General features: G+C 37.8%; 1 protein-coding gene across 5 annotated transcripts in view; it reads right to left on the bottom strand.

Annotated features, from left to right (window-relative positions):
* Positions 1-5,328: 5,328 nt before the first annotated feature.
* Positions 5,329-20,239, bottom strand: part of LOC135088695 (UTP--glucose-1-phosphate uridylyltransferase-like) — a 23,652-nt gene continuing 8,741 nt past the window's right edge. For 3 of the 5 annotated variants that reach the window (XM_063983651.1, XM_063983649.1, XM_063983648.1), the window contains exons 2-12: positions 15,088-15,318; positions 13,926-14,108; positions 13,467-13,571; positions 12,984-13,084; positions 12,063-12,138; positions 11,461-11,607; positions 10,537-10,675; positions 8,791-8,928; positions 8,141-8,313; positions 6,486-6,584; positions 5,329-5,846 (exon numbers count right to left, since the gene is read on the bottom strand). In XM_063983651.1, the coding sequence (XP_063839721.1) occupies positions 5,739-5,846; positions 6,486-6,584; positions 8,141-8,313; positions 8,791-8,928; positions 10,537-10,675; positions 11,461-11,607; positions 12,063-12,138; positions 12,984-13,084; positions 13,467-13,571; positions 13,926-14,108; positions 15,088-15,318 (1,500 nt within the window). In that variant the 3' untranslated portion in view covers positions 5,329-5,738. Of the gene's footprint in view, positions 5,847-6,485; positions 6,585-8,140; positions 8,314-8,790; positions 8,929-10,536; positions 10,676-11,460; positions 11,608-12,062; positions 12,139-12,983; positions 13,085-13,466; positions 13,572-13,925; positions 14,109-15,087; positions 15,319-18,459; positions 18,571-20,167 lie in introns of those variants that run through there. The other 2 variants (XM_063983646.1, XM_063983650.1) reach the window with 2 other exon arrangements.

Raw genomic sequence — 20,239 nt, 5'->3', positions numbered from 1 at the left:
TTTTCCTTTCTTTCTTTATCCATTAACTTTATTTATCTTTTTTTTTTTTTTGCGTGCGTCACTCACCGTATCTTAAGTAATCCAGGGTGCTTAATAAAGATAAACCCATTTTGACATTCCTATATATATGACACCACGAACCAACCGTGAATATAAAAAAATCTTACCATTTGAAAAGGCGACGAACAAAGTTTAAAAATAACCATCTTTTTCAAATAATATTGTGACAACTAACTTCTATTTTGTTTATTTATTGCTATTATTATATCATCCTCTCAACATCATCTAACGTCTCAGATATTGCCATTACGATGTCATTAAGGTCTCAAGACACTTCTGAAACCATAATAAATCCTTCTGACCCTTCTTTGTGAACTGACACCTTAGTGGAAATTGTTATATATGAATTTTGTTGCCCTTAACCAATACCCCTCTTATATATATATTCATGAGTATTTATCAAAACATTATTACCATACATCGTTCAAACTTAATCCTTACCGCATCAATTAATGAACAAGGTAATGTTTCTCGCTTAATAGAATCAATCATAAAAAAAAACGTAACAAGAGAAAAAAAGGACATTTTCTGTTCTCGTCCACCTCGTTGACGTCTCCTCCACCTGCCAAGTGTTGTTTGCATGCAGTAGTAAAGTCATCTGTATTCATTACTTATCCTACCCAGAATACATATGGGAATAACAGCATACTATACATGGGAAAGATCGAGAACGTGGATAAATGGGAAGGACGAGGAGGGACAATAGAAGGAGGAGGAAAGAAATAAGTAAAACAGCAAAGAGCAGGAACTAGTGACGTAAGGGAAGAGAAAGGCCGCATATTTTCGTCTCTAAATAAATCACAGGAGATAGAAGAAGAAAGTCTCAACTGCTAGCAAGATAAAATAAACCATCATGATCCATTTCCTTTTTGCTCTCTCTCTCTCTCTCTCTCTCTCTCTCTCTCTCTCTCTCTCTCTCTCTCTCTCTCTCGTTTTTCACCTTCCTGATATTATAGGAGGAGGAAGAGGAGGAGGACGGCGACAACAACGAAAAAAAAAAATAGAATAAGAACAAGAACAAGAATAGAAAGAAAGAAATAAAGGAAGGAAGGAAGAAAAGAACAAATAGGGGAGGAGGAGAAGGTGGAGGAGGAGGAGGAGGAGGAGGAAGAGAGATCTTCCTAACATTGCGGGCACCACACCACAATTCTTGCCCCTAACAATGACACGAGTACCACAGATCTTTAAAACATATTCTGCCAAATTGATCGTTCAAATATTATGCACGTGGTATACATTCACATAGCGCTTCTCTCTCTCTCTCTCTCTCTCTCTCTCTCTTGAACATATATTCTCTCATTCTTTGTCTGTCTGTCTTGTTGTCTGTCTGTATGTATGTCTGTCTGGCGTAGAACATTATCAAATATCCATACACATTAATTCATTACAACACAGATCCAAAAAACACATAGACTCTATGGAAATAAACCAGTGCAATAAGTAAAATAGCCCCAAAACTTCCAAACTCAGCAAATTATATGAATCAATACAGGTGTTAATGTGGGGTTACCTTTGCGGCAAGTGCATCATTAATATTCAACTGCTGGATTTGAGCTGAATTGGTAAACTAAAAACTTAATTTCCTTTTTTTTGTGTGTGCATTTCATTTGTTATGTACAGCACACCACTTTATTATCTTTTAGAGGTATTTAATCAGATTAGCACAGTACATCATTTTGCTATTTTCTTTTTTACTATGGAATTTCATTAAATTAGTACTTTTTTTCTTCTGAGAGCCTTCAATTACAATAGCACAGTATATAATTTTCCTATCTATATCTTTAAGTGTCATCCAATAAGAGTTCTAACCCACACTCAGTCTGTGTCCTTTTGAGGTTTTTCTTATGCCTGTCACGCACAGTATAAATATTTTGTGTATGTTACGCTCTGGTACATGCTGAGATTTTTTTGCAGCAAGGAATTTTGTTATTGCCTTATGTGGTGCACCAATTCTAGTCCCTGTCACTACTTGAGGAAGGTCTGGGTCTGTCAGGCATTACTAAACAGACACCTGAGGTCAGTGAATGTTACAAAATAGTGTCAGAAAAAAGTATGAGGTCAGAGAATGCGAAGAAATTACACTCTAGATTGCAATGCCAGAGAAAGTTAAAAAAAGTGATGCCTTCGAGGAATTGTTATGACAGAGAATTTTAGGAAGTGATACCTGAGAAAAAATTATGAGGTCAGAGAACATTAAGAAAAGACATCCTGAAAAGAATTTGGTTACAGAATATAAAGAAATGGTGTTCTAGAAAAAATTACCAAGTGAAGTTAAAGAATATTAAGAAATGCTGTTGTATAAAGTTGTACAATGTCAGAGAATGCAGAAAATGCTACCCACAAATAGAAGAATTATCACTCAGACAACGTAGACAGTCACTCCCATAAAAATAAATTACGTAATCTAAGAAAATTCTGAAATTATGCTGTAGTTAATATTGCATTCTAATCTTGTTTCTTGTATTCTAGACAATGAGCCAAGTGAACTTACACCTTGCTGCTTTGGCTTATGCTGTAAGAGAACTTCAAATTAAACATAATTTATATATACCTTCTGGAAAAAAAAAATAAATAAAAAAAAAAAATATATATATATATATATATATATATATATATATATATATATATATATATATATATATATATATATATATATATATATATATATATATATATATATATATATATATATATATGACAAAGATAGTTTCATGTCACATACACATCTCCCAAATCCCAAATATGTCTACTATTAGGCACAACAGCATATATTTAATGGCTCTACATACTTATTACAATATTACAACAGGTATATTGACTACAGCATACCTAGCTCCCACATCCCAAAAATATTTGCTAGCATGTACAACAGCATACATTTGAAGGACCTACATGCGTACTGACTACAATATTACAGTAGGTATACCAAAAACCCCATACTTAGACATTAGCAAAAGGACACACCACTATTTTGTTAGTCAGATACAAATGTATACTCACACTACAAACACTACATATCCCCAAGTAACAGAAGAGAGAAAAATGATGATTACACTACTCTAGTTTTCACATTTCATCACTACCAAAAATATGAAAATATGATACACAACAGTCCAGATTTCACAGGTCACACTTCATCACCACCACCATTACATCACCTTAACTCAACCCCCTTGTCAATCACCACGGAGACCCACACCTCAGCATAGACATGGAAGAGTTATTGCCTTCATGACACTCCATCCATACCTATCTCCTTAATCCATACCACATCACACACTTCGTCTCCACCAAGGCCTTACATACTGATGCTCTACTCTCCCTCCACACCAATTAACCTTCCTCTCTCTCTCTCTGTTTCATCTTTGTTACTTCCCTCTCAACTCTCTTTTTTTATGTAGTTCTGGCCAAGGACAACAAAAGGATGGAAAAAGGCCCACTAAAGATGCCAGTGCTGAAACAGAAGTGTTCCAAAATATTATTCAATATTATAAGAATGTTTATATTTCTCCTCAAGCTTAAGTGCTGTGGTGCAAGTTAAGAGTACAATATTAAACCTGTACTTTGACTTCTCATAAGGACTGTTTTTAAAGGTTACATAGATAATTACTAAGGTTCTCATGGTGTTTTCTTCCATTGATGATGCAGAAGCCTTGATATCCTTAGAATACTGAAAACTTGAAAACCCAGGTAACTTCCATGATAAACTATGTAAATAAAGTAAGACAAATGTTTAGGAGTCAAATATTAACTTGAAAGGCACCAGTGACAGCAACAGTAAGAGAACATCAACCTTTACTCATGTTTTCTAAGTAATGCAGGGTTACTCCGACAGCAGGTGTGATATCCTCATTAACATTCAGAGTTGACCATTCACTTGTGTGGTATGACAGCAACACTAACAGCATACCAAACTTTTTCAATACCTTTATATTTTCTAATGAGTAAAGTAATGCAGGGTCACTCCAATAGCAAGTGTGATATTCTCATTATCATTCAGAGTTAACCATTCATGTGAGTGGCGTGTCTTTGCACAGTCGCAGCACAAGAGTTCAAAGTGGTGCCTTGCCTTGAATGATTCAGGTGTGTAGATTTGTGTCTTTAAGGAGAGTTATGATGGGACAGGTAGAATGTAGCTTGAACTAAAGTTATAAACAAACACTCTCTCCTTGAGGCTTCCTAGGCAGACCTCTCATTCACACCCCAGCTGCCTGATGATGGTGATGATGATGATGATGATGATGATGATAGTGATTGGTGATGGTGATGATGATGATGATCTATGTATATACCAGGCCAGTAATCCCATACAGGACAGCCCAGACAAAGCATTTTACACACACACACACACACACACACACACACACACACACACACCATTCACACTCTTAGTCTCAAATGGTGATGATTACAATATTTCAAACAGCAATAAAAATTTAACTAGTTTTTATGCTGTTTGATTTTGCTACAGTACACTACATTAGCTACAGTACTAAAGAAAAACTAACTACAGAATAAAATGAGAAAGGAAGTATAATCTAAGACTACTATTTGTGGGGGAAGGTATTAATTATCTTAAGTATGGTGATGCTGTGAGTATAGAGTGGGTGGAGGCAATGTGGTGATAAGGACAGTGAATGGTTGATTAGCACCTCACAGCACCTCACTTACAAACTGCAGATCAAACTGGTTGGACAATAAAACTTGTGTGGAGTTGTGTTAATGTTCACAGTATTTAGAGCTTTACTTCTGTATGCTAGTGATGGTTAAGGACAAGTACTAAGCTAACTTGATTTCGAGGACTACACGTTGAATGTATCTAAAGGGCTTAACAAATGCAGAATCAACAGCTTCATATGTATTTAATGCTTAAATTCTGCATACCATTCATGATTAAAAGCAAGTAATGAGTAAGGTTGCTCTTGAACATGCCACATTAAATCAATCTAAACTTAACCAATGTGGAATCAACAGCTTTCTTCAAGTAGAGCTTGTGTAACACCATGTTTATATGTACTTAAGACTTAACTTCTGGAGACCTGAGACTATTGATGACAAGTATTGACTGTGCTTACTCTCGAACACTCCACAATATATAAATCTAATTGACTTGACTAAGACAGGATCAACAAAGTTTTCTCTCATCTATTAAATGTTTAACTTCCATATACTAGTAATAATTATAAGTAATACCTGCACTTACTCTCCAGCACTCCACATTATGTAAATCTAATTAACTTAACTAAGGCAGGAAGAACAAAGTTTCCATTCCAAAGTTGCAGCTGCATTTTATTCTCTTTTGGTTCCTCTACAAGCTTAGCCTCCTTAAGGATAGAAATATAGAGCATGCTGAGCGCTTGACTAGAGGAAGTGGACTCACAAGACTTCAACACATGACCAACCATCTTTGTAACCCTTTTGGCACTGGGTTTGTGTGAGCGCCAATGAGGCAGAAAAATGGCAGTGACAAAAGAAAGGAAAGACTTGGCTATGGTTCTACAGAGATAGATAGACTTTTTTTACAAACAGACTCTGCGTTATATATACTTCAACCATAAACTTAATACAAAAATCATTTCTCAACAATTCACGGATGCTGTAAACATACCTCAGCTAGGTAATGAATCTCAGGTCAGTGGGAGAGGATTGAATAGGTGGGGAGGAGGATCTAACTGTGTCTAGTGGTCAAGGATCCTAAGGTTGCCGGATACAATCTTGTTCTCCAGGATGGCGCCAGGAGGAATGTCTATCCGGTCGCCGTGGTTAGCAATGATGATAACCGTACCCTGGAAATGTAGGAAAAAAGTCTTGTTATTTACAGACACACAGACTAACAGATGGACAGGTAGAGGCAGACAAACAGACACAGACAATCAAGGCAGAAAAAACAGACAGACAGACAGAGACAGACAGACAGACAGACAGACAGAGACAGACAGACAGACAGACAGACAGAGACAGATAGACAGAAAGACAGGCAAATAGACAAAAATCAAAACAAACAGACAGACCAGCAGATAGATAGACATACAGATGGAAAGACAATGACACAAAAAACTGATACACAGACAGAAAAGACACACTGACAAAGCCGGACAAAAATAGATAGAATGGCAGGTAAACATATATAGACAGACACACAAATAAAGAGAAACAGACAAAGAAACAAAGACATACATACATACAAAGTGAAAGAAACAATTACAGAAACACCAAGCTAGAAACATAACATAGATTGAGAAGAACTGAATATAAAACATGACTACTGACTCTTAGATAAAGAAATGGAGCACAGGTAAAGCATCTCTAAAAACAAGACACAGAAATAGATAACATAGAAAACAGTAAATCAAAAATGATTCCTAGATAAGAAATGGAGACCAAGTAATGTATCTTCACTTTCACACCACCAGGAGAATACTCACCTTGAGGCTGACCCCTTTCCCAAAGGTGACATCCCCGGACACAGTGAGGTGATCCAATTCCAACATGTCTGGGATGGAGGCAAACCGACGCAAGAATTCCTGGAGACGAGAAATGAGATGCAGATATAAAAGGTATTCAGTAGCCCATGATTCAGGCCTTTGTTCATTAAAAGCAGAAAGAGAAAATGAAAACAATGTACAATAAGTCTTTGATGCACGAGTTTCTTAAGCAGGACAAGAAGAGAAAAGTTTCTTGTCATCTCTGCCCAGCCACACAATTCACACACCCATCCCATTTTTCTTTCATGTTTGTGTTGTCTGCTTCACGGCTCACAGGTGGTTCCACTCTTACAGCTTGTCTCTCTATCTATTTACCACCACTTTAAGATATCTAGCTAATTCTTCTTTCCCACATAACCACCTTCACAGTCATCACCTTTAATATCTCCCAAATGATGCTGCCTCTTGCATATTACAAACTTCCTTCATACTCTTTCTACTTGTAACTTCATTTCATTTCTTGTCACACTAACACACACAGCACAGACTCTCCTCCACCTTTCTCCAAGTGGTCAAAGAGATCCACAATATAACTTTTGGTTTCACTGATGTACCTAATCTTTTGTGAGCACTCTTATTTCCCAGAGTCTTTTTATTACATTTAACTTCAACACACACACACACACACACACAAAATAAATGAATTAATAAATAAATGAATGAATGAATAAAAAAATATATATATAAATAAATAAATAAATAAATAAATAAATAAATAAATAAATAAATAAATAAATAGGTAAATAGGTAAATGAAAAAATAAAAAATACAAATAATGGACACTGAACAAGTTATGATGCCACAACAAAGTCTCCTGGCACCAGATGGGATATACAAAAGAGCACCACTTCTCCAACTCAGAAACTGCTCAGAGCCAGAACCAAATTCACAACTTTTCAACTACAACCCAAGTACTCCCTCAGAGGCACCTGACCAAACACAGAAACATCAATACTCATACCTATCCTATCATCTCTAAAGCAGAGCAGTCTTTTCACACTGATTCCTTCATAACTACAGCACTTTCTTCATTCATCATCCCCCTCATTCCAACTTTATCTTTCTACATATATACACATATTTGAATAACACTATGAATAACTTGATGTGGCATGTACAGGTTGAATAAATATAAATGTAGAGACAATTAAGGCTATACGAGTCAAATCCAGTAAACCACAACTAATAGAAATAGACAAGACATGAGACCGAGTGAAGTCCAGTAAATTCCAGCTGAGAGGAATAGAGATGAGAAAACAACCTCAGTAAAAGACCACTTAACCACAACTGGTAAGAACAGAAACAAGAAAACATGAGACTGAGTGAAATCCAGTGAACTACAAATGATAGGAATACATACTTACATATACCAAGACTGTCTCTCCCAAAGACAAGGCACACAACTTTCACATTCACACTCATTCACACCACTCTCTTTGCCCCTTGGCCCCCGACAGAGGAGAGAAAGTACTCCTGCCCTCTTTTTACCAGAAAGGAATAAAATAGAAATAGAGACAAGAAAAAATGAGCCTAAATGAAATCCAGTAAATTACAACTAAAGGAACACAGCACACAGGTTTATCTACCCCACGCACCTTGACACGGCCGAAGTGATTGGGTCCAAGCTTGACAAGAGGTGTGGTTTCAAACATGCGCAGTGGAGACATGACAAGGGACCCCTGCTGCAGGCGGTACAGGTTACTCATCACCAGCAGAAGGTCATCAGTCTTCTTCACCGGCAAGAACCTCGATCGTGGGACGTTAATGCCTGTTGTGGGACAAGAGGGATTGGGGATAATAAAGAAAGGTAGAATAAAATGATGGGGTGTTGAGTGAAAAAGGAATGGGCAAGGAAATTAATGAAAGTAAAATGGCATTGAAATAGTAAATAGTCTTTAAAACAAAAAGTATGCAGATGAGAGCTTAAACTAAGGAATAAAACAATACACTAAATAATGATAACAATCAGGATGCACTGGTAGATGAGAGGAATTAATGAGAAATTAAGAAGCATAACTAGGTCAATTACCTAACTTTTGCATAAAATAAAAGACTAGAAAGCATAAAACAAATACTAGCACTAGAATGAAATGGAAAACAAAAGAAAACACATCAGAAAAAAAGAGCAAATGGAAAAAAAAGTACATCAGAAAAAAGCAAACAAGAGGAAATATACTAAAAAAAGATACATAAAAAAAGAAAATTACACAATAATCAGATGGTTCTGTTGAGGTCATTCACTCACCCACGGCTCCATTGAAAGACTTGACGGCGGCACCAACAGCCTGCTCCAGCTGGATGATGTTGAGTCCGTTGTCCAGGTGCTTGTGGTTGATGATCACCTCCATGTCCATCGTGCCCTCGTCCAGGATCTGACTCATTGCTGCCACACACAAACACAAGAGAATTTTTACTTCACCTCTATTTATTTTCATCTTCCTTATTGCTGCCACACACAAACACAAGAGAGTTTTTACTTCACTTTTATTTACTTTCATTTCACTCACTGCTGCTACACACAAACAAGAGTTTTTATTCACTTCTATTTACTTTCATCTTATTTTTTAATCCAATTAATGATAAAATTTCTCTTCTGGTTGGTATCTTACTCTAATGGATTAAGGAAATTTTAGTTTACTTCTACCTATCTACTTTTTATCTTATTTTTTTACTCTTTGAATGCTAAAACTGTTCTTGTGGGTATTATTTTTAATTTATTTCATTGTTGATACACACATACTAAGGACATTTTTACTTCACCCCTATCTGTCTATTTTCATCTTATTCTTTACTGTTTGAATTGAAACTTTTCTTCCGATTGGGTTTTACTCCAACCTGCAAAAGACTTTTTACTTTCTGTCACGCCTGTTCTGTACACCTCTCTAATGCAAGAGTTAACCAGCAATCTCAATCATTCATCCCTTTTTCTCGTAAATCCTGGAATTCCCTGCCTACTTTTGTATTTCCTCCTTCCTATGACTTGAACTCTCAAAAAACAGGTTTCAAGATACTTATCCTCTAATTTTGATGACCCTTTTAACCCTTCTTTTGGTACTGGCACCTCAGTGGGCCTTTTTTTTTTTTCACTTGGTCAGAGTCTCTCTTGCTATATAAATAATCTTTCATATTTTTACCCTATGAAAGGTAAAATTTTTTTTTAATGTTTGTTACTCTACAATTACTCCCTATTTACTTCTAAGGCACTATTTTTTACTCTATATAATTAAGCCAACTGTGCAATGCCTAAGCATCCTTGTTGTTGGCTGACAAGGATAAGAGTATGAATGATGTATGTATGTATGAATGTGTGGTGCTTTGTTTGACCTACTCAATGTGGAATTGCTGTCCTGGGAGAGAGAGAGAGAGAGAGAGAGAGAGAGAGAGAGAGAGAGAGAGAGAGAGAGAGAGAGAGAGAGAGAGAGAGAGAGAGAGAGAGAGAGAGAGAGAGAGAGAGAGAGAGAGAGAGAGAGAGAGAGAGAGAGAGAGAGAGAGAGAGAGAGAGAGAGAGAGAGAGAGAATTATGGCTTTTATTTTGTGAAGTGTATGTGTATTCCATCCCTCACTATGAATGACCACCATGACTGATTAGGAAATATGTGTATATCATTTTCATATCAGTAATAAAGCTTGAAAATATAAGAAATTCAATAATGTGAATGATGCTAATGATTTCCAGATGTTAATATATGTAATTTCTCACACACACACACACACACACACACACACACACACACACACACACACACACACACACACACACACACACACACACACACACACATCCTCTAATACACTTCTTTCTGCCTTCATATTCCTTCCTTGCATGCTCAAATTTACCATTCACCTCTCCTTTTCTTTCATATATTCTTAAACAACACTTAAACCACAACCACACTTGTCTAAATCCCCAACCAGGCACTTACTCCACATCCCACTAATTATTTATCCATTACCTCTCAGCTTCCCAACACCCAAGCCCTGAACTACTCACCCTTCAAGCTGATCCACAAGTTATTGGTGTTGAAGATCTTGAATGTCTTGACAGATTTGAAGTCATCTACGTGTTCCTTGGGTACTTGTGCAATCTCGAGCAGCCTCAGTTTCTCCTCGTATTGGATGAGCGTACCTCCCTGAGTGGTGAGTAAGAAGGTTATTGACTCTTAATGGACTTGAGTGATGCCTTAGATTGATTCATTATTAAGATACAGAGGGCTAATGCACTAATAGCCTTTCTCACTAATGCATATGTAAATTCATTGGGTAAGTAGAAGGTTACTGACTCTGTAAATTTGAATTATGCCATAGGCTGGTTCACTGATTAAGATACAGAGGGACAGTGTGGGAATAGTCTGACTCACTAAAGAAAGCTACTGTTTCTTCATGAAATTCTGTGATGCCTAAGACTGATTCACTGATTAAGGTACAGAGGAAAGATGTAGTAATAGACCGTCTCACTAATGCATCTATAGTATGACTGGATGATTGAAATATATACCTGAGGAAAACTGACCGATTTCTTGGTTTATAACCTGGTTGACTGACCGAGTGATAGAAATAAAGAGTGAAGCTCTGACAGACTGACTGGATGATGAGAGTAAAGAGTGATGACTGGTTGACTTGTGGCTCAGAAAAGTGACTAGTTGAAAGAAAGAGACGCATGGATATGAAACTGATGAACAACAAACTGATTGATTCTTTCTGATTTGTTTACTTAATTTCAAAACTTTCCTTAACAAAGAGAAGAACAAATATACACATCTTGCAGCTTCCTTTATGTCCTTATCTAAACACAATCCCTAATGTTTATAAAAATGCTTCCTCACCTTTTCTTTACTTCACTGTCCTTAACTGAGAACAAATACTTTATAATCTAAACATAATTACGGTCTTGGTATTTATAAGAATGTTTCCTCACCTTAACATCAGCCCTGGTCTTGTCTGTCACCTCCATTAGGAACTCACACTTGCTAGAGTTGTCTCCCTGCAGCAGGAAGCTCAGGATGCGAAGGTCCACTGTGGCCCCAAGATTGTCAATATTGCTGATGAACACGTATTCCTTGCCCTGAAAAAGTTACATTGTGGAATAAGTTCTGTTTGGGGTTTATAACAAATTAAGACTTAAATTCAAAATATGTTCACTTAAAAGGATGCTGGAAAAAAGAGACTGATAGAACAAATAGGGAGAATGATATTACTGCAGCAGGAATGAAGCAAGGAATGTGTAAAGTTATGAGTCCCTCATCATGAAAAAGTAAAGCATGTGGCACCACAAAAGTATGAAAGATGTTAAAAATGCAGATTAGATTGGATGTGCAACTGAATATTCTATTTGTGGCACTGCAGCTGTTCAGGGGTGGTTGGTAAGGCTGCTAAATGTATTTTCATGAGTCATCAGCTGCACAAACATTGCTGATTCTCTCAACATCAAAACCTAACAGCAGAACTGGAATACTCAAACTGCACTATAATAGACACATCTTTTCCACACCTAATCTAAAAGTGGATATCTTTTCTTACCTGATTGAGAAATTCCTGCAAGAGACCTGAGTTTTTGAAAGACTGGTAGAAGTCACCGTGACCAGGAGGATACCACCTGGAAGAGGACCTTGGTGAGTTGTGTGTGTGTGTGTGTGTGTGTTAACTAAGTACATGTTTGATGAAAATTCTAAAGAATATTTGTCAGAATATGCTAAGAACATATTTTACAATTTAGTTTAAGTTCGATAGTAAAAACAAGTTATGTAACAACAAATTAAGCAGTATGGAGCCAAGGAAAAACCACAGAGGGAACTAAAGAATACAACTTCAAAATGCATATATGTAAGCATTATTTCCTGCTGATATTATACACACAGGTGAATGAAGTAACAGCAGCAATACTCAAAACTGTCCTTCAGTGATTCAAAACAGTGGAAACAGTGTCACATCAGCTGTGAACACAACCATTTCTCTCCAACCTCATGTGTTGCAAAAAATTTTATTCTCACATCCTCCCAAGGTAAGTTTCTCCCACAAACATTCTGCTCATACAATTTACCAAATAAATATTCTACTTTGATAAATTAGGTCAGATTAATTTAACCCAGAGAATATAAAGGAAATAATAAATTTTCATGACTTTTTCCAAGGAGAAATCTTTGAAGGTGGAATTTACTTGCATAAAATTTACAGATAAGCAATAATTCATACTAGCGTCCACAAACACATACAGCCACAAACAACTCTCAATACAGCTGCATGTATGAACAACAACTATACACAGGTGCATCAAGTCACAGGTGTTCAGAAGAACAGGTAAAGATGTGTGAGGCTATGAGGTGAGGAATAGGGAACAGGGAACGGCTGGTGTGTTTATATAGAATGTCAAGATGTTTGGGTGTTTTTTCAAAGTGGCAGAACATTGCAGTGTTTACAAAGTGGAGCTATAGTGCCACTCACGCTTCAAGATCAAAGTCATTCCCTGCAGTCTTGGCAATTGGCATGAGTGACTCCTTGTTGATGCGAGGATACCGGGACTGGTTGAAGGTGTATGTCTTAACCTGTAGAGGGAAGAGGGTGGGTAAGACAACACACCTCCACTCATCCATCTCTTGTTCATCCACTTCATTTAACACATAACTCATCCCTGTCTTGTTTTCATCTAATTCATCTAAGTCTTCCTGCAGTCAACCACTCCCAGCCTCTCCCAGCCCTTCATTTAGCCAGTCATCAGACAGCCAACCCCTCCCAGCTCATCCTAGCTCTTCATTTAGTCCTTCCTCTGCAGCCAGCCACTCCCAACCTCTCAGTCCTTCCTCTGCAGCCAGCCATACCCAGTCCCTCTCAGCCCTTCTTCATCCATTCAGCTCACTCCAACACAGCACATAATGTAAATGAATCCAAGAAAGGAGATGTCAGGAGGTCTAATCCTTTCATGCTCACCTGGAAACCTTGGTACTTGCGGATGACTTTCTGGGTGTCTTCATCAGTGTTGAAGGAGTTCATTAACACCAGAGGAACAGTGCAGCCATAGGTCTTATTCAGGTGCTGGCAGGAGTAGAAGTTTAAATGTATCATGAAGTGACACAAAAACAAGTAAGGTGTAATGATTCCTCTTTGCTCTATCAACATTAGATAGTAGAAGGGTAAATATGTGGAAAAAGGACTAAAAATAAGGATGTAATGATTCCTCTTTGCTCTTGCAATATAAGATAGTAGAAAAGTAAATATACAGTGAAGAAAAAGACTAAAAATAAGGTTGTAATGACTCCTCTTTGCTCGAGTAACATTAGTAGAAAAGTAAATATATACAATTAAAAAGGACTAAAAATAAGATTGTAATAACTCCTCTTTGTTCTACCACCATACAACCAACCAGTCAACTCTTCCTCCCAGCCTCACCTCAATCTGCTGGACAGTCAGGTCAAGGAAGGTCAGTTCGGATCGCACAGGAATGATGGACTTTGGCCCCTGACACCCCATGGAGGTTCCCAGGCCACCATTGAGCTTCACCACTACCAGCTTGTTCAGGAGCTCCTTGATGGTGCTTCCCTCCGGCGGGTGAAGCTCGGAGTAACATGTCACCTGTAGAAGAGTAACACAGGGTTGACATAATCCTTTCACTGCAATATGTAATAATTCACAGCACTAAAATCAATGTATGGAATCTTTATAAGCATCCACAGGAGAAAAAAAAAGGGATAAAAGAGTAGATTTTGCAATTTCTAGGAAGTATAATGCTTGGAGATGGCTGTAGAAAAAGAAGAGATGTCTTGGAGTGGTTAGTGATTAAGGAAAGATGTGTCAAATAACACTGAAAGGGTTAAGCCACTGGCATCATCAAGTATTGACACTGAAGCTCCTTCATGGTGCTTCCCTCTGGCAGGTGAAACTCAGAAAAATAAATCACCCACAGTGGAATAACTCATGGATAATTCAAGTTTATGACATCATTAGGTATACACACTTGAGCATATCTATAAATTTCAACTCTAGCCACATAAATTTTTGTCCTGATTGAGGTGTTGATAGTAAAACAATAGAACTTAACATGCAAAAGGATAATTCTAACAGTGGCATCATTAGGTATGGGCACTTGATCTTGTATGCATATTTCAACTCTAGGCAGAAGAATTTTCACTCTTATCAAGGAAATATTCATAGTAAATGGACAAATAAGCTACATAATAGTTTACATACATATTTTAAATTTAGCCAAAGGTATTTCTGCCCTGATGAAAGAAGTGTTGATAGTAAGGCAACAAATAAACTGTGTAATACAACATACAAAAGCCCTATACACATACTTAACATACTCTCAGCCATAGATATTTAAGCCCTCATACAGGAAATATAGTAACACAACAAATAAATCATGTAATAGGTCAGAATGTAATATACAAACACCCCAAGCAAACTCAACATATTCTTAGTCTTTTCAAAACTAGGGAACAGAATACTATAAGGTGGAAAAAAAAAAAAAATCCCAAACAAATTTAACTCTCAGTCTTTTCAATACCTGGGGAATGGAAAAATAAAAGTTGGAAAAAGCAATAAAACTCACAGCAGCATCCGGGAGTTTCTGGATCCTGTCCCACTCAACAGAAGGCCCAGACTCATTGATGAAGCGGCTGAAGAGCTTCTCAAACCCATCAAAGTCCAGCTGCACACTCTCCCTCATGGGCTGGGGACAAGTGGTGCTCAGTTTCTGCAGTTCATGGGTGAGTTGGACCTGTGCATCCTTCTTGGTGAGCTCCTTGAACTCCATCGAGGGGGAGCGCTGGTGCCCAAACACCTGCAGGGAGAAGACAGGACTTGTAAAAACATAAGGACATAAGACAATAAGGGAAGCTGCAAGAAGCCATCAGGTCTATATGCAGCAGTCCCTGTCCTACATGTGGCAGTGTCTTGTATTATGACATATCCTGTGTATGTTCTAGGTGAGGTGGAAGAGGATAGAGAGAAGGAGGAGTAGTTGGATGAAGAAAAGGATAAAAGGAAAAATGTAATACTGTACATGTGGTGGTAATAGTGGTGGCAGTAGTAGTAGTAGTAGTAGTAGTAGTAGTAGTAGTAGTAGTAGTCACAACAGCTGTTTTTGTTGCTTTTCATTCAAGTATTTCATGAGCTGTCCACATAAGACCAGTTAATAAGTTGGTTTATTGAAGTCAATACCACACAGTGAAAGAAATATAAAATACTACAGATAAAATTACTACACACTCACACACACACATACCTAAACCATCATAAGAAAAATATTCTGATCTACATACCACTAAACTGATAAGCCAAGGATAAACACATAAAACATGTCAATCAAATCAACAGAAAGAGTACCATAGAGCACCCTTTAACCTTTTCATCCAGACTTCAGAGCCAAGCAGTTAATCACAGCAGTACACATGTGGCTTATCTGTGAGGCTCTGAGTGACTCTTGGGAAGTAGGTTAAGGCTCTAGATTCAAGGATTTACAGGATTAGATATCTTAATGCAGTTGTTCTCAAAGGGGGGAGCACAGAATGGGAGGGAAAAAAACAATAATAACAGTGTGGGTCATTACAATAATAGCTTAGCCAAGGGTTATCTATGTATATGATTCTGTCTATTTATGGTGGCACAGTTAGGGAGGGGGTTGAGTGGGTGGCGCAGGGAGGAGTGGGGCCCCTAATTGCATTGAACTAGGTTTGTGGGTGGGGTAGAGGGAGCTTGCAACAGGTTAACAACCCTTGCCTTGATGTAATTTCCTATAAAATACAGTTAATGTGTGAAGATTTTTCTTACATATTTTTATATATTTGATTTTATTTATACTTACCTTCCTCATACACACACACACACACACACACACACACACACACACACACACACACAGATGTTTTTACCTTTCAAGTAACACCTGCACAAAAGTTGGCACACACACACACACACACACACACACACACACACACACACACACACACACACACAGTTGATACGCATACATATGTTTCAACAGCAATTTTGTTTCTTCCATTATATCGTACACGTACTCGTCGCTTATCACAGATTAAACGTGACATCTTTATCTTATATAAATACAATAAAAACGAAAGTCAATTACGTTAGAATTGTAGAAAACCAGAAACTTTTAAGCAAAGAATTTTACTCAACTCACTAAATCATAATAATCTAACCGTATCCTAATTGAAAACGCAAAAAAAAAAAAAAAAAAAAAAAAAAAAAAGACGAGTGGATTCCGAGCGGTTACTATGGAAATGTTGGTGACGATGCACACACACACACACACACACATACACACACACCAAAACAATGAAACGCCCTGCTCATCACGACTATTTGGAAATGCCATAGAGATAATTTGCCGGGTTCTCAAGATTGTTTTTGTTGTTAATAATGCAAAAATATCGATAATCTATCACTAAAACCATAAAAAAAAACCCTAAAAACCACTGTCACCAGCTCGAGCCTTTTTGAAAGTAACAGAGTTGCAGCCAGTGTTTCAGAAGAGGATACTCGTACACGACGGACCTATCTCCAAAAGCCGCAGTGAGGTGGAGACGAGCGATCCGCTGTGGCAACACCTAACAGGAGTACCAAAAAGAAGGAACAAAAGTGAAACATCATTAATCATCCAGAGTTCTATGTGAGGAAAAGACGAATGTTCCTTTTTTCGGTTATTCTCGGATCAATCTTCAACGCGCTTGGTCTTTTTAGCTTTCCTCAATTACACCCCCCCCTTTTTTTTTTTTTTTTTTTATGTACGAAGAGCACTCATGGGCTAAGGGGAAAAAGAACCACGTGAATATGCCAGTCCCTAAAGAATGCCAAACCAGACCAGAAAGTTTAACCAAAATACGTAGGCATGTCTTTTCATCCATAAACATTTCCATTAGTCTTTTCTTTCTCCTCTTGGACAGATCTTTCCTCAGTCACACCCATTACAAGCAAGTCCTCTTTCACAAACCTGCTCTAAAATCTTCCTTTCTTTCTCCTGTGTATGGATTCTTCCTCATTCACACCCATCACAACTTTGTCTTCTTTCATTCAATAAACCTCTCCTGTCCGGTAGATTCTTATTCATTCACACCCGTTACAAGCTATGGTCTCTCTCTCTCTCTCTCTCTCTCTCTCTCTCTCTCTCTCTCTCTCTCTCTCTCTCTCTCTCTCTCTCTCTTCTGCCAGGTACATTCATCTCCAGTTATCTCCTTCCCCCATATTCCTCGTCTCTCCTCTTTACCGATTCCACACGCTTGATTTTTTGAGACGCAGGATGACGTAGGTTTTCTTTAGTATTCCAGCAGAGACCTTGAGATGACGAGTTGATCTCTTAAGGGGACCCATACCTGGCCCCGTGCCAAATATCAACACATGACATTAGCGCTGTTTTGTCATCTGATGTTTATTTGTTTGATTTATTATTATTTTTCATTATCAGGGTTTAATTCTCTCTCTCTCTCTCTCTCTGTGTGTGTGTGTGTGTGTGTGTGTGTGTGTGTGTGTGTGTGTGTGTGTGTGTGTGTGTGTGTGTGTGTGTGTGTTATCTCTCTTACGTGAACGGAATGTAGAATACACGCACATGAGTTTCTGTGCGAGGGCATACAAATATTGTCTTTTATACTCTATATGTACAAAAAATAATATTACTACTACTATCATATATAATCGTCGCTATTATCATCAACATCATCACTATTCTAATCAACTGGCCAACACTGAAGCTAAACAAGACCTGTAATAAGGATAACGATAACAAAGCACACTATTAAGATCACAAAACAAAGAAAGACTCATAAGATTCAACAAAAAAACTTACATACTTTCCTTTTGACTACTCTTCTGAGGACTGAATGCTAATTTCCAGCCTTTTTGTTGCCCTGGGCCAGTCCCTCTTACAAAGTAGATAAACAAATAGATAAATTAGTGTCTACGAAACCTGTTAAGGAAGGGCTGAGGCAGTAACAAGCTTTATGAAGTGTTTACTTGTACTGCTCACTCCTCTCCTTAGCGTGGGTTCCTGTCACTGGGGTACGTTCAATGTGATATATCTCGCTGCATCCGGAGAGAGAGAGAGAGAGAGAGAGAGAGAGAGAGAGAGAGAGAGAGAGAGAGAGAGAGAGAGAGAGAGAGAGAGAGAGAGAGAGAGAGAGAGAGAGAGAGAGAGAGAGAGAGAGAGACGCCTTCATTTAACGATATTTTCCTTATATTTCACTTCAATATTGTTCACTGCTTCTCTTTTTCTAGTTTCTTCCAAAATTGATATAAAATTTGTTTAGTTCTTTCAGTGCGTGCGTGCGTCCGTGCGTGCGTACGTGCGTGCGTGTGTGTGTTTATCTTTTTGTGACACGTGGTTTAGTTTCCTAATCAAAGTTTGAAGAGGACTTACACAGCACCACTTAACACTAGGGTATGTATATCCATGTGTTTATCTGTGGGGAGCAAGGATAATTTTATACCATACCTTGCACCTTATTGAACACTTGCTTGAGATCGAAAAAATAAATAAATAAAAAGAAATAAATAAAAAGGCAAGAAAGCTACCATAACCTAGGCAAAGTTAATTCAGGATAATACTTTGGATCTAAAACTCTCACTAATGACGTAAATGATGTAAAAGCTAATGTTCTTAAACGGTAAGGGAAGCTACGACCTACAAGTAACTTCAGTATACACAAAACAATGCAGATTTACACCATAACTATGACAGAAGAGGGCGTCACTCTGGAGCAAGGTTACCCTACTGTATTAAATTTTGTCCCCACCAAGTGCTCGCGCCATCCAAACGCACTCTATGGCTGCAAACCTTGCCGGACACCATTTGAGAAGATGAACGTAACGAGCATTGAACACTTCACTTAAATTTGTGCATTGTGTATAGCGAGCGGTAGTGATATGAGATGGTAAATTCAATATATTCCCATTTGATCTCTAAAGGTGCCTCTAACATCAGTTAAGGAGGTAAAAATACGCGTTTGTCGGTTTTTAATAGTGCCACTAACAAGTTCTTGATGGTAATACTTCGTTTTTTTCTTCTTCTCTCTCTAAAGGTGTCTCTCTTATTCTTCTTATCATATCAAAATAAAGGCAAGCACATCAGAATATATCACGAGTACTGTCAGAGTGTAACATAACAAGAACTATCAGTCAGTCCCATATTCCAACACGCTTTGCTCTCCCATCGCGATGATCTTCAAAGGCCACAGAAATTAATGGTCGGGTTCTCAAGAGTGTTTCTCCTCTTAATGATATAAAGAAACGCTTCGGTCTTTCACCACGACTATTTTCAAAGACCACAGAAATTAATGGTCAGGTTATCAAGAGTGTTTTTTTTTCTCTTAATGATATAAACAAACGCTTCGGTCTTTCACCACGACTATTTTCAAAGACCACAGAAATGAATAGTCGGGTTCTCAAGTGTGTTTTTCCTGTTAAAAATGTAGAAATATTGTTAATATGTCACGAGAACCGTAGAAACATTCTTGAAAATCCTCCGTATCACTTCAACTAGAGCTTGTAGAAAGCAGTGGAAGTGCGGCACAGAAGTGTGTTAGATTATGGTTCAGATTGTCCTCACTGCTGCACTCTTCGTCACTGTCCATCACCTACAGGAGGAAGTCAGTGTTATATCAAGCTCAGTTATGTACTTTATACATCACACGACGCCCGCCGCTGCCGTTCACCAGGTTGCAGTTCGCCATGATAGCTGTGAAGGGAAT

The sequence above is a fragment of the Scylla paramamosain genome, chromosome 31 (assembly GCF_035594125.1).
Source record: "Scylla paramamosain isolate STU-SP2022 chromosome 31, ASM3559412v1, whole genome shotgun sequence".
Classification (NCBI taxonomy): Eukaryota; Metazoa; Arthropoda; class Malacostraca; order Decapoda; family Portunidae; genus Scylla; species Scylla paramamosain.
This window is presented reverse-complemented; position numbering and strand designations above follow the sequence as displayed.